This window comes from Rhinolophus sinicus, linkage group LG07 (assembly GCF_036562045.2).
Source record: "Rhinolophus sinicus isolate RSC01 linkage group LG07, ASM3656204v1, whole genome shotgun sequence".
Classification (NCBI taxonomy): Eukaryota; Metazoa; Chordata; class Mammalia; order Chiroptera; family Rhinolophidae; genus Rhinolophus; species Rhinolophus sinicus.
In genome coordinates this window covers 79,470,014-79,484,976 of record NC_133757.1, presented here as the reverse complement: position 1 = coordinate 79,484,976, position 14,963 = coordinate 79,470,014, and the positions used below count along the sequence as shown (strand labels likewise).

General features: G+C 49.8%; 1 protein-coding gene across 14 annotated transcripts in view; it reads left to right on the top strand.

The window, feature by feature from the left end:
* MYO9B (myosin IXB) overlaps positions 1–14,963 on the top strand; it is a 79,741-nt gene that overhangs the window by 41,201 nt on the left and 23,577 nt on the right. For 9 of the 14 annotated variants that reach the window (XM_074337953.1, XM_074337960.1, XM_074337949.1 and 6 more), the window contains exons 4-15: positions 2,486–2,548; positions 3,057–3,156; positions 3,415–3,515; positions 5,279–5,408; positions 6,364–6,453; positions 7,865–7,981; positions 8,319–8,453; positions 9,486–9,607; positions 11,646–11,787; positions 12,093–12,297; positions 12,827–12,905; positions 14,027–14,116. In XM_074337953.1, coding sequence (XP_074194054.1) covers positions 2,486–2,548; positions 3,057–3,156; positions 3,415–3,515; positions 5,279–5,408; positions 6,364–6,453; positions 7,865–7,981; positions 8,319–8,453; positions 9,486–9,607; positions 11,646–11,787; positions 12,093–12,297; positions 12,827–12,905; positions 14,027–14,116 — 1,374 coding nt within the window. Of the gene's footprint in view, positions 1–2,485; positions 2,549–3,056; positions 3,157–3,414; positions 3,516–5,278; positions 5,409–6,363; positions 6,454–7,864; positions 7,982–8,318; positions 8,454–9,485; positions 9,608–11,645; positions 11,788–12,092; positions 12,298–12,826; positions 12,906–14,026; positions 14,117–14,403; positions 14,419–14,963 lie in introns of all 14 variants that reach the window. The other 5 variants (XM_074337955.1, XM_074337951.1, XM_074337952.1 and 2 more) reach the window with 2 other exon arrangements.

Genomic DNA, 14,963 nt, shown 5'->3' with positions numbered 1-14,963 from the left:
TACCTATAATAGATCATCCAAGATGACATCATCTTGAGATCCTTCACGTAATTATAGCTGCAGACTCTTTTTCCAAATAAGGTCCCAGTTACAGGTTCCAGGTAGACATATCCTCTGGGGGCCACTGTTCGACCCAGTACACCAGCAAGGGCTGGTCCTCAGCCAAATAGACGCCCATGAAGCTCAGTGGCCCTGAGTGGCCAGATCTCGTCCACCAGCTTTGGAGAATCATATCTGTGGCCTTGAATTCAGGAAAGGAAGTCCCCCCTTGGCCCCTGACCATGGCCTGCCCACGCTTCAATGAGGGAGGTGCACTTCCTGTCCAGGGAGCAGCTACAGCCAGCTCACAAGGAGCGGACCCAGACCTGGTTCTGCTTTTGGGCAGGTGACACTTCTCGATGCTGTTTCCTGCTGAGGCCAAGGGTCAAGGGCAGTCTAAGCCTTCCCCCAGTTCCCCAATTTGCAAGGCTTCATCTTCCTGTGGTTTCAAAGGCTCGGTACCAGGGGATCCCTGGCCCCCTACTAACCCTCATAGGGGCCTGGGCCTCCAAGATGATCTGGAAAGGAAAGGGGCTATCACCAGTGAAATGATAGCTCTGGGCTGGAAGGAGTTGTGTCCATTCCCGTATGCTGACACAGCCCAGGGAATCAGCCACAGGTTGAAATTCCAACGGGAGTCTAATTCTAGAACCAGATGCAGCCTCCCTCACCAGGAAAACAAACTGCTGCTAACTAAAATAGTTACTAGACAGGGGTAGGAATAGAAGAAAACATGGGTTTGAAAAAAGGGAAGGCACAGGCGGAGCCCTTGGAAACCCGTTTGTGCGTGGTATGTGCGTCTGTCCTCTGCAAGACTGCAGACAAAAGACTGCCATCCTGGAGAGACAGGCAAGTGGGATCCAGCAAGTCCTGGACCGGGGGCCCCGCCCTGCCACCCCTCGGGCACCAGCTGCCTCTCCCGTAAAGTAGGACAGGCTCAGGTGAGGCTGGCCTGCCAACCTGCCCCGCTCCCACACTTGGTGATAATGGATCCCATGAGACCAGCCCTTCCAGCGCCAGTGGGTATGGAGGGAGCAGGGCCCATGCCAGGCCCAGGTCCCTGCTGGGCCACCTCCCCCCTGTGGGGTCCCCAGCAGCGAGTGACCTCTCCAATTTTAGTACCTTGTCCATTAACAAGAGCCATAGTGCCCACCCCAGGGGGATGGAGGATTCAGGGTGTTAAATCCTATGAAACAGTGCCTGGAATATTTGCCATCACTACTATTAGTGCTGATGGTGTGGCTGCAGAAGTACCTGGTCCTCCCCCAGCGCCCGTACAGCCTCATGGACACATGTCCATCAAATGTCCATCAACTGATGAATGGATAAGCAAAATGTGGTGTGTCTACATACTGTATTTCCCCGAAAATAAGACCTAGCCGGACAATCAGCTCTAATGCGTCTTTGGGAGCAAAAATTATAGTATATAGCAAAATAAGACCGGGTCTTATATTAATTTTTGCTCCCAAAGACGCATTAGAGCTGATTGTGCTGCTGGGTCTTATTTTTGGGGAAACAGTATGTAGAATATTATTCAGCCATAAAACAGAATGAAGTTCTCTGATCCTTGCTACGTACAACATGGCTCAACCTCAGAATCACTGGGCTGAGTGCAAGAAGGCAGACGCAGTATATATATATATATATATACAGAATGATTCTATTTCTTTAAAATTCTAGAAAATCCAAACTAATCTGAAATGGGGCTGATAGTGGCTGTTTTGGGGTAGGGAGGAATAACACAGGCCCCAAGGAAGCTTCCCAGGGTGACAGATGTGTTCACTATCTTGACTGTGGTGGTGGGTTCTTAGATATTTGCATGTGTCCCAACTCATCAAATTGCACACTTTAAGTTTATCGTGAATCAATTACACCTAATAAAGCTGTTTTTAAAAAATACAGATTATGAAAGGATCCAGTTAAAACTCATCACATTGCATACTTTATGTGCAGTTTATCCTATATCAAGAATCAATAAAGCTGTAAAAAGAATAGAAAAATAAACCTGTTGTCATCTTCTACTTATTAGACTGTCAACTGGAGAAACATTTAATTGCTGAGGAGCTCGTGGGAGCGGGGGGATCCCTTCCTATATTGTCCGTGGTACGATTGCTCCAGTTCCCGCCTCCTGGGAGGCACGTCCCACCCGGGCTTCTGTGCAGCGGGCAGCCCGAGTCTGGTCTGTGGAGCAGAAGTGGCCAACCCAGGTTCCTTATCTTTTTATAGATGGTAGTCATAAGGCGAGGCAACATTTAGGGTGATTGTGTTTACCACACTTGAAGTGATTGTATTTTCGCCTTTTAGGGTGATTATAGCTGTGTCCCTGTATTTACCTTGTGTTTAAGGAAGTTAACCCACAACTAGCTTTACCATGGTAACAAATGATTCTTTAAGGAAACAGTATTCAAATGTAATGCTTTATCCCTTCTTTTTTCTTTAATGACAGAGCTGTTGTTGAAAAGTACCTGCTTGAAAAGTCTCGCCTGGTCTCTCAGGAGAAGGATGAGAGGTAGGAGGAGATATCCTCGGTGAGCCCCGACATCTGCCTTCCCTACGGAGGAGAGAAGCGGGCATTCTGAGATGGAGGAACTTTCCCAGGGAGCCATGGCACAGCTCTCCTGGGAGCGGGGCCTGGCCCCAAGCTTTGTGAGGCTAAGGCACCATTTTGTGTTTATTTTTGTATCTCCCTGAGGCTTTTACCTGGAGTAGGTGCTCAGATTTCTGCCAAAATGGGGTTAGATTAGAGGCATCTCTGATTGACCAATGAGCGAGACATATACCCACCCACCACCCCACCCCCTGAGAAATCTGACTGGAAAATCTGATGGGAGAAGCCCATGTTTTGGGAGGTGGGAGGGTTTAGGACATAATAAGAATTGACTTATTGTCTCAAATTTGTACATACTTGAGGAGCTTTTTCCTCCCTTGTGTGGTCTCCAAAGCAATATTAGTAGTGGTTTGAAGAGTAGCTGTTTGGCCTCCAAAAGTGACTTTTTTTCCCTAATTTTGACTCACAGGAATTACCACGTGTTTTATTATTTGTTACTTGGCGTCAGCAAGGAAGAGCGACAAGAATTTCAGCTCAAGCAGCCTGAAGATTATTTCTACCTCAACCAGGTAAACAGCCCAGCCGGCCACAAACACCACCTCTGTTTCCCTCGGGCTGTTTACATGCTGCCAGAGGTCAGAGGCCGTGTGCCTTGGCCCCCTCCGGCCCCAGACCAACTCCAAAGAGGCCCAAAGGAGGCAGCATAAAGGAGCCCATTCATTCCCCATGTCCTGCGCCCTGCCCCATCGGTTCCAGCCAAAATCGTTCTGACATGCCACCCTCCCTGGCCCAGAAATACCCAGCGTGTTGCTAACTTTGTTTTTCAGCATAACTTGAAGATTGAAGACGGAGAAGATCTGAAGCATGACTTCGAAAGACTCAAGCAGGCCATGGAAATGGTGGGCTTCCTCCCTGCCACCAAGAAGCAGTAAGTGGGCTAGCCAGCCATCCTGCCATCTCCCACATGGGCACCCCCAGATCTTACCAGTCGCGCTCTAAGATCTGACCAACACCCCAGTAAGAGCGTCTCTAATGAAGTTAGCCCAGTGACGATAAGCATGTGGAAAGGGACTCTCATCGTCAGTCATTAGGAGATGCCAATTAAAACCACAGAGGTTTTTTTGCCCAACAATGTTACGTATGGAACATATGGAACTTAACACTTAATAATGGTTAAGATGGCACATTTTATACGACGCGTATTTTACCGCCCATTGAAATTTTTTGCTTAATTTTTGAAAACCACACATGGGGATGGCCAGTTAGCTCAGTTGGTTAGAGCGTGGTGCTAATAACATCAAGGTTGCCGGTTCGATCCCCGCATGGGCCACTGGGAGCTGCGCCCTCCTTAAAAAAATAAAAAAGAAAACCACACCTGCCTGTTTAGCCAAAATTCCAACAGGAATACTTGCACACTGCTGAGAGGGTGCACGTCAGGCCAACCCCTTGGGAAAACCATTTGGTTGTTTCCACTACAGCTGTGGGTACACAACAAAACACATATATTTACTCACCCAGTGACACGCACACAAATGCATACCGCAGCCTCCTTTATTACAGACCCAAAGCCTGGAAACACCCCCAGATGCCCACCAACAGGAGATTAAATAAATAAACACATCGTGCAGGGGTCAGCAAACTTTTTGGAGAGGGCCAGATAGTAAATATTTTCAACTTCGTGCTCCATAGGGTCTCTGCTGCATGTTCTCTGTATTTCAATTTGTTTTTTTAATGACCCTTTAAAAAAAAAAAAAAACTTAGTTCAGGGGCCGTACAGAAATACTTTATACACAGCAATGATTCTCATGGGGGAATTGGGGAGGGTTCTGCCTTGTCTGAGCACATTTTTGGTTGTCACACTACATGTGTGTGGGAGGCGGGGTGAGTGGACGCTGTTCGACATCACACAGTGCCCAGGACACCCATCCACGCCCACCCCAGCAAAGAATAATCCAGCCCAAGGTGCCAGCAGTGCTGAGGCTGAGATATACTTGTCTGTGACACAGAATGAACAAACTGAGTCTGTGTGCAGTAATACATCCCAAGTATTCAGTGACAGGCCAGATACAAGTACATATAATTTCATGGACATCAAGTTCACGGACAATGTTAGACATCAGGACAGCAGTTCCTCTGTAGGACTGGGTGGTTCCATGGCCTGGAATGTTCTGTTCCTCGGTCTGAGTGCTAGTTTACGGGGATCTATACCTTTTGTGACAATTTGTCTCTAAACTTGGGAATTGTGTGTTTTTTTGCATGTGCTTGTTATGCTCTATAAAAAATAAAACAAATTAAGCGCTCCCCTTACCAAAAATAAAATAGAGATATCTATCAAGTCACATTCCACAGAGAGTCTCTGACAGAGGGATTTGACGTTTTTCAAGTTTCGTATGTTCTGACTAGAATTGAATGGTGTTATAGGTGGCGTCAGTTAGCGCAGTTGATTAGAGTGCGGTGCTCTTAACAACAAGGTTGCCGGTTCAATTCCCACATGGGCCACTGTGAGCTGCGCCCTCCACAGCTAAATTGAAACAATGACTTGACTTGGAGATGATGGGTCCTGGAAAAACACACTTAAATAAACCAAATTTAAAAGACAAAAATGATATGAATTCAGCCTAGTTATCTGGAAGCTTCTGCCGTCTCTCAATTGTGGAAACCACCCCAACTGAGGCTCCTTTTCTCTCCCAGGATGTTTTCTGTCCTCTCAGCCATCCTGTACCTGGGCAACGTCACGTACAAGAAGAGAGCCACGGGCCGAGATGAAGGTCTGGAGGTCGGGCCCCCCGAGGTGCTGGACACCCTGTCACAGCTCCTGAAGGTAACACTTCCTGTCCTCAGCTACCGTGGAGCATGCTGGGCCGCCTCAGGGCCTATGGCCTCAGAGGACCCAGAGCTTCCTGCATTGGCCGAGCTTCTGTAAACCGGGGCCAGCGCCTGCTTCCTCCCCACCATCTCTGCTACAGCCCTTCCTCATTTCTGAGGGACTGCCTCCTGGGCAAGGACGCCTCCCGCCTCAGCCCCTCATGTGAAAGGCTCTTGAAAACCATAGTTTGATCAGAGAGGTCCTCTTCTCATTGGACCTGCCATCCTTGTCCACTAGTTCTTAACCCCAAGGGCAATGTCTGGAGGCATTTTTGGTTGTCACCACTTGAGGGTCTACTACCTAGTGGGTAGTGGCCAGGGATGTTGCTTGACATATAATGCACAGGACAGCCCCCCACAGCAAAGAATGACGCGGCCCCAAATTTCAGTGGTGCCAAGGCTAAGAAGCCTTGCCCACAGTCTTTCTGTTTTCTAAGCATGCATTCCACCTGTGGCTCTTCGTAAAGAAGGAGCCCCGGCGTCTGTTGTGTTCATGCTATGAGTGAGCACACCTGCTGGGAAGTTCGAGCAGCTTCCCCTGGCCCTACTCTTAACTGCCACTGGCTTGTGTAGGGGCCTTGGCAGTGAGGAAGGAAAGTGCTTCCCTGGCCCCTGCACATAAACTGGAAACAGCTATACATGCAGGTCACCAGGCCTGTGCAACCATACACCCAGGGCTGTCGGCCGTGGGCATTGAGCAAGCCCGAGGGTGTGATCGTTCTGAAATGTACTAAGCGCAGCAACGTCATGGTTGGCAGCCCTGAGGGTGGGCTTTGGGCCCACTTCCTGGCATTTCCACTGGGAGGTCATTCTGCCTTCCTCAGGCTTCAGGCCTTGTCTCAATGACATCGGAACTCACCGGACACGTTTGTCACCCTTCTTCCTCCTCTCCCTCCTTTACCTTGAAACAGGTGAAGCGAGAAATCTTGGTGGAGGTTCTGACCAAAAGAAAAACGGTGACTGCCAATGACAAACTCATCCTTCCCTACAGTCTCAGCGAGGTGAGCACTGCCCCGGGCTTTCGCAGGGTGCCAGGCTCCACATCACAAGCGGAGGGAGGTCCCAGCACGGGTGGGCTTTTTCCTGCCCCCAAAGTACCAGAGGAGAACCCTCATGGTGCCTCTGGTTCTCACGTGAGCTCGAGTTGAGCACAAACCAGCGTAGATAGCAAACAGCAGCCTAAGAGTCAGAACTTGGACCACAGGTGTTCATCTCTTTGTTCCCGGCTGCTCCACGGGCATGCGGGCTCACCAGCAGGGGAAGTGAGACCTGCAACCCACAGGCCAAATCTAGCCCACCACCTGCTTTTGTAAATAAAGTTTTATTGACACGCTGCCATACCTATTCATTTACATGATGCTTTCCTGCAATAACACAGAGCTGAGTAGTTGCAACAGAGACCATCTGGCCCGCAAAGCCAAGAATGTTGACTCTCTGGCCCTTTCCAGAAAAAGTTTGTCAATCCGGAGCTAAAGCCTGACCTTTACAAACCCTATGTGGGTCTCTAAATCTTGATAAGGTGCCTCTCTGTGGCCTGTGCCCCAACCTGGATGTTTGTGGTGTGTTTTTCATGCATTTTATATCTCAGGAGCAATGTGATTGCAGCTTAAAGTGTGGACAGCAGCAGGAAAGTACCTAACCATTGGGGGGTTTTTAGCTGTTGGTGGAAGTTGCTTGGGCTTCTCAAACAGGCAACATGGACAATCTAAGCCCCCAGAGGCAAAGGCACCCTGCAATGTTAACGTGAAAGTTGCTGAAGGACCCCTGAGGCCCAGCAGCATGGCTGCCCCCCAGAGGTGCCATACTAAATGAAAGACATAGGGCATGGGGCTGCATCCCTCATGCCTCCTTTTCCACGATTTCCTGGGAAAGGCAAAACCAGAGGGGTGTGTTCTGGATCTTGATTGTGACTGAGTATGTTTCCATAATTTAGATCTGAGCACATAAAAAGGAAGACTTTCTTATATGTAAACTGGACCTCCATAAGCCTTTTAAAAAATTGTTAAAGCCATTACTGCTTTTATGCTGTTGGCCCCGTGGTGCTTCCAGAACAGCAAGGGGCCTAGTTTTGAACCCAGCTCGGCCTCCTGGCGAGTGTTCCCACATGGGCAAGCCTGGTGCCCTCCCTGAACATGTGTTCCAGCCTCATCAGCCCCCAGTGGCTCTGAGAAGTGAGCTGGCATGTGAGAAAGACTTGGCTGAACCCCAGGCCGCTGGGTCAGGGTTTCGCAGTTCCTGCTTCAGTGTACAAGGGCATCCCAGCTGACAGGATGGAGTGCAACGTGAGAAGGAGCATATCAGATGAGTCGGGTGTTTAAAGTCCCTGCCACGACTGCCCCGGTGTGCTGACCTCGGGGTGGTGCGGTGCGAGGGCTACCTTGCCGAGGTGTGACGCCCATTCTGTGCCCACAGGCCATCACCGCCCGCGACTCCATGGCCAAGTCTCTATACAGCGCCCTGTTCGACTGGATTGTGCTACGCATCAACCATGCCCTCCTCAATAAGAAAGACATGGAAGAGTCCGTCTCGGTGAGTGCCTCATACCCGCCGCACCTGCCAAGCTGGGCCCGGAGAGACTGTGCCCTCGGTGCCACACAGGTGGATGGATGACCTGTGCCATCGGGAGCCCAGGCAGATGCAGCCAGTGCCAGGCAAGAGGCCAGTGCCTCCCAGCCCAGGGAACAGGACAGGACAGGGTACAATTCTCAGGACCCAGCACAAAATGAGAACGCAGGGCTCCTGTTCAAATATTACAGGTTCCAGTGCGGTGACAGCAGAGCGTTCAGCCAGGTGCAGGGCCCTCACGACCAAAGAAGTGTTCCCACGGGAGGACCCACCATAACACCTGTTTTCTCTGTCTCTCCAGTGCTTGTCCATTGGGGTCCTTGACATCTTCGGGTTTGAGGACTTCGAGAGGAACAGTTTTGAACAGTTCTGCATCAACTATGCCAATGAGCAGCTCCAGTATTACTTCAACCAGCACATTTTCAAGCTAGAGCAGGTAAGGAAATGCCATTGTCACCCTTCTAGCCCAAGGGAGGACAGGATGAGCTTGAATTGGGATCTCCCTGGGGGTCCAGTTTGTCAGCAAACCTGCCCCAAAATTTTTCTCTGCAAAAAGGGAAAGTCCAGGAAACTCCCACCCAGCCCAGGATGAGGCAAACTGTTGGGGATGTTTTCGGCCACAGGTCAATTTTGCATCTTCTCTCTGCTCAAACATGAAAGTCCCTTCACGGGAGAGAAACGGAGTTTCCTTGTAAGGATTTTCTTTGGTCAATGATATTGATAATCTATATTATGTGTCTTTTCACTACTAAATACTACTAAATCTTTACTGATGTGTTACCCTTCATGTTGATGACTCTGACAGGAAACAAACTGATGGGGTTATATAAATATTTAGCTGACTTTACTGTTACATTTTCTGGCTGTTGTCAGTCCAAATTGAGTTATAAGGGAAGAGCAAAATATACAGTGAATTGCAAAGATTTGGATAGAGGGTTAAATTAAGTATATTATTATCTTCACCTGTTTCGTTTTACATTTTAAAATTTGAAGTTATGTAGGTCTCGTACATTGTATAGCTATTATAGATATTGCAGTTCCAGAGTGGGGGCCCAGGAGTCAAATCCGGCCCCTCTGCCTGTTTTTATAAATAAAGCTTTATTAGCACATGGACACACCCCCTTTTTTTTAACATAACATCCGTGGCTGCTGTCAAGCTACAGCAGCAGAACTGAGTAATTGTGACAGGACACCATCTAGCTTTTAATGCCTAACATATTTACAATCTGGCCCTTTACAGGGAAAGTTTGTTGACCCTTGGGTGACTTCATGTTGCTAATTATTAACTTATATAATAATCTGAAACAATTAATGCTCTTCTATTGATATAATCCCTTTTCTGTTATTTACATGTCTGTATAAGTATGTCTGTGCATACTAAACATAACCTGTTTATATGTAACATGTGCTATGTAAACACGAACAGCCATGAAATAATGAATTGATTGGCTACCCCCCAACCATGCAGGAGGAGTACCAGTGTGAAGGGATCTCGTGGCACAACATTGACTACACAGACAACATTGGCTGCATCCATCTGATCAGCAAGAAGCCCACCGGCCTCTTCTATCTGCTGGACGAAGAGAGCAAGTGAGTGTCCACGGCCTGGTGCATCCACAAACCCACGCGCTTAGTCCGGTTCCGCAGCCCTCGGAGCCTTACCCAAAATGCACACATCCTGAGAACTATGAGTTTCTCAGACTCACTTGGCCAGAAATCCTGCCCTCCCATTTGCAAAATGCATGTACCATTCACCATGGAAATACCGTGTTTCCCCAAAAATAAGACTTAGCCGGACAATCAGCTATAATGCGTTTTTTGGAGCAAACGTTAATATAAGAGCCTATCTTATGTTAGATGAAACCCAGTCTTACATTATAGTAAAATAAGACCGGTCTTATATTAATTTCTGCTCCAAAGGATGCATTAGAGCTGATTGTCCGGCTAGGTCTTATTTTTGGGGAAACACAGGAGTAACACATGCAATAACTGAATTCTGAAACACACCCGCCCCAGAGTTCTTGGAAGAGGATTCTGGGACCTGAGTCTAGAAACTGGGAACCCAGTTGGTGCCTCTTTGCAAAGGGCAGCACATGGTATCAGGTCCAGACACCGGACTCTGCCAAGCCTGGCACCCCTTGCCTGTAGGCCACGGTGAAGGCTGGAGTGGTGCCTCGTGCTTGGTCCTGCACCTGTAGTCACTGGAATCGTGGAATCACAGTCACTAAATTTCACTTACTGAATTAGTTTCCTGCAGCTGCTGTAAGAAATGCCCACAACAGGGGGAGGCGTAAAACAACAGAAATGTATTCTCTCAGGGTTCTAGAGGCCAGAAATCCAAAATCAGTATCAGTGGGCTGAAATCAAGGTGTCGTCAGGGCCACACTCCCTCCAGAGTCTCTTAGGGAGGATCCTTTTTGCCTCTTCAGCTTCTAGCAGCCCCAGATATCCTTGGCTTGTAGCTGCATCACCCCAATCTCTGCCTTTCTGATCCTATCACCATCTTTTCTTCGGTCTGTCTCTGTCTTCTCTTCTTACAAAAACCCCAGTCCTATTGCCCACCCTCCGTGACTTCATTTTAAGTTGACTACATCTAGAAAGACCCTATTTCTAATTATGGTCACATTCCCAGCTTTCGGGTATCAGGACACGTTTTTTAATTAACTCCTCTTTATTGGGCCTTTGTGTGCTGTGGTCCTTGTGAGACATGGGTAATTAGGCTCACCTCCTGCCTCACACCAAGTCCCCATCCAGGATGGGGACAGACAGGTCCGTTCACACCAGAATCCAGAGAGAGAACTTTCAGACAAGAGAAAGGGCAGGGCATGAGGAAGGACTAAATTGTCACTCCCAGGAAACTCCCAGAGCCGTATCTGGGGGAGGCGTGCAAGGCAGGGCCAGGCCCAGCAGGGTTGGAATAGTCTTTAATACCTGGCCATTTTGATTCATCATGGATTTCTTTTCTCCATTGATTTAGATTTTCTAAAATAGTTCGTTAAAATGTTATTTATCCTGATGACCACGTGAGCAGGTCCCTCACTCTCCACATCCTTTCCCGACCATGGAAACAATGTGCTTCATAGCTACAGGATCTCCCCCTTGGTCCCCACGCCCATTAAGCTGTGGGCGTTGGGGATTCAGAGGCATGTTGCACTGCTGTGTTTGTGGCGAGGCTGGGCACAGGCAGAGTGTGCCAGAGCAGGCTGTGACATATCCTTCCTGGGAGGCAGAAACAGCCAGGTACAGTGGCTGCCTTATTCTGCCCCTACACTCCTCCCTCTAACGGGACCCCGGGCAAGACCCCCTCCAAGACACAGCATCCAGGTATAGACAGATCCGAGGTCAGAAGTCTCCCCATCCTGGGATCATTCCTGGGAGCTGCCCATGGTGGGCCCACATCCTCGTCTTACCGCTCTTCCCACGCTGGGCTCACTCCTCAGCCCTGAATGCTTCCCTTCGCGCTTGGCCCGTTTTTACCAGACAGCAGATTCCCGGCCCTCAGCCTCACCTCCCAGAGCAGCCTGAGCACCGCTTGCCCACCATGGCAGTGGAGGGCCTGCAACCTGCCATGCAGAGCAGGTGATCAGCTGCTGTTTTTGCAGCTAACCATTTCGTATCCTCTTTCCAGCTTCCCCCACGCCACGAGCCAGACCCTGCTGGCCAAGTTCAAACAGCAGCACGAGGACAACAGGTACTTCCTGGGCACCCCCGTCATGGAGCCTGCGTTCATCATTCAGCACTTCGCAGGGAAGGTGAAATATCAGATCAAGGTACGTGTCAGGCCCCGGAGGCAGGAAAGGGATCACAGGGGTGACGTGGAAACCCCTTCCCTCTGGTACTTGGTCAATCCATCCCCTTTGTCGGTTGTGCTGGAAGAGGTGCTAGGGTGCTCCGACTCAGCCGTGAATCCCCAGCCCCGAATCTCCCACTCCAAATCCCCAGCCCCAAATCCCCAGCCCTGAATCTCCAGCTCCACAGGCGGGAACCACTCTCTGTTGTCGCAGTGGGCCCTGCCCCACCACCAGCCCTTTCTGTGCTGGCATCGAGTGACACCCCCCCACCTCTTTCCTACCAGGACTTCCGGGAGAAGAACATGGACTACATGCGGCCAGACATTGTGGCCCTTCTGCGGAGCAGTGACAGCTCCTACGTGCGGGAGCTCATTGGCATGGACCCGGTGGCCGTGTTCCGCTGGGCTGTGCTCCGGGCAGCCATCCGGGCCATGGCCGTGCTCCGGGAGGCCGGCCGCCTAAGGGCCGAGAGGGCTGAGAAGGCTGCAGGTAGAGGCAAGGGGCAGGGGGCATATCACCTTCGAGAGGGGGACACTCACAGTCTATTTTGAAGTGCGCCTTTCAGTGGCATTTAGCGCATTCATAATGCTGTGTAACCACCACCTCTGCCTAGTTCCAGAACTCTTATCGTCCCAAACAGAAACTCTGCGAGGTGTATAATTTAACCTTGTCCCACCTACAAGGCAGGAAGTCGTGTCTGCGTTTGTCTGTGACAACCTGGGGTCCAAAAGGGCTAAGTGGCTCTCTTAGGGCCCCTGGGCTTCAGACAACAGCCGTGAGCTGTATTTTCTGATGGGCATTGATGAAAAGGAGGACCAAAAGGATAAGACCTTTATGAGAAGTAGGAATAAGTGGTGCTGTTTGGGTATCAGAAATTTCACAGTTCCCTGCTCTACCCGCATTTGAGTATCAGGCTGTTTTTTTAAGTCAACATCACAACTGCCTGGAAGAGACAAAGGCCTTCGAACTGCAGGCGACCCTGAGCCCCCCAACTCCATCTTATCTGTGCCCCTGGCAGGTCTGGGCAGCCCGGGTGCCCGAAGTCACCTGGGAGAGCTGCAAAGAGGAGGTAGCACCCCATCGGAAAAGCTGTACCGGTGAGCAAGACCTTGATTTGTCCCAACTGAAGCCAGTAGGCAGAGCATTGTTTAAAACAGGGCCGGAAACCCCACACACTAAACCCAGGTTGGGGTTGACCTTACACAGCAGCTGCTTGAACCAAAAAGACCCAGAAGCAAACAACATCTGGCTGCCACTTTTCTGCACCGAGAAAGGCAGGCCTCCCTTGGTGTGTTGTCTGCTTTAGGAAGATTTAGGGTGTCTCAGTTTACAAAGGATCCTTTTCATGGCTGGGGTGGGTGGAGCCAAAGCGGCCGCTGGTCCCACAGAATGACAGGCTTGATTTAAAAGCACTTCCTCCCTCAGCCTGAGCAGGGATTCCCAAAAGCAGATCTGCTAAGATGCTTCATTCACAGTCAGAAATGCCAGCACCCCCTCGTTGCACATGAGATGACGTGGGGTGTTTTGTGGCCACTTAGCAATGACCAAGGGCCCTTCACATACTCCAGTTTGTACTGAGTGTAAAAGTGAGCAGGCACATGCTCCCAGGAAGGTGGGGTGGAAAAGGCCACACCAGACCGATATCTGAGCAATGCCAAAGCCAGAGGAGGGACCAGTTGAGGCAGACAAAGCAGACTGGGTATGCTAGCAGTGGGGGCAGCATGGACCAAGGGCCTGGAAGTAACCAAGTCCCTGACTTTTTTTCTCAAGACTCACAAATCCCCAAGGAGCAAGCGAGTCACTAAATTTTCAAACACAAAAAAATTATTTTTGTGACCTTTGTAATAAAAACTTCTTCGAGAGATGCATGTAAGTGTGTGTATAAAGGTAGAACTAGCACCTGGGTAAGTGACTGAATGTCATTTCTCTGAAAGCACAGTGTCTCATTTTCCTGCTTTTGAAAAGGTGCGTTTTTAAATAGGCTTTTTCATCCAAAAGGGGGCAAGAGCAAAAAATGCGTCCCTCCCATTTGCTTGTCGGTTTTTTTGTTTTTGTTTTTTTCCTGCAAAGACTGAAAGGTGGCCCCTGACCAGCAGTTGCTGAAGCAATATCAGTCTCCCTGGGGCATGGCCCCTGGGCTGGGCTGTGGCTCCTGCCCCCCCGGACTGTGTTTCCCACCCCGGGAACACATTTAGTTTATACAGATTCTCCCTTACAGCTGCTCAATGCTAGATTTCTCAGTTGACGGGTCTGAGGAGTTCGATATTAACGCTTTTGAGGACATCTTTGCTTTCTATGAAAGCAAGAAGTAAGTAGAGCGAGGGCCTTCGAACCCAAGACCAGGGAGGCACAACAGAGGAGCCGGTGTCCCAAGGCGCTCAGCGCAGCGTCCAGGGCCAGGAGAGAGGGGATTCGGGAGCCAAGGAGCACCGGGGCCTGCAGGGGGCGCTCTTGCCATATTTGGCGAAGTTAGGGGGTTATAGTCAGAAGCCACTCATGGGCCTTGTCCAGAGCCCTGGCCGCTGCCTTGACTGCTCAGGATGTGGAGGTAAATGTGACCACTCTGTTGTCTTTGCTCTCCGTGCCTCCCTGGAGGGCGAGGGAACAGAGGTAAGTATGGCCGTCAGGCCCAGGCATGGTGCATGGAACACACGAGGGGCTGCCGGTCGGGGTCTTTCCAGGCCAACTGCCCAGAGCTTAAACATGCATTTGAAATAACTGGAATGAGGAATTTCAAACAAAAACGAAACAAAAAACCTGAATCTCCCATCTTCATCCTGCAATCATTGCTTCCTCACTTCCCAAAGTTCTAACAAAGACATTTGTCATCTAGACGTCCTTCACAAATACCCATTTTCAGAGCATTCGATTTTTGCCTCTTAAGCCTTTTTCATTGTCACACACTGGTGCCAGCGTTTGGGCCTAGAACATACTTTCAGACCTGAACCTGAACCCACAGTCGTTGAACAAAACAGCGGATAAGTTTAAACGCTTAAGATCTCCTTCAGCCCGGGTTTCTCACCCTCAACTCTGAGCCTGTCACTCTGGGATGGGGGCCGTCACGAGCACCATAGTAGGTTAAAGAGCTTCCCCAGCCTCCATCCGCCAGATGCCAATAGCATGCCCCCCACCGCGCCCCCACTCGTGACAACCAA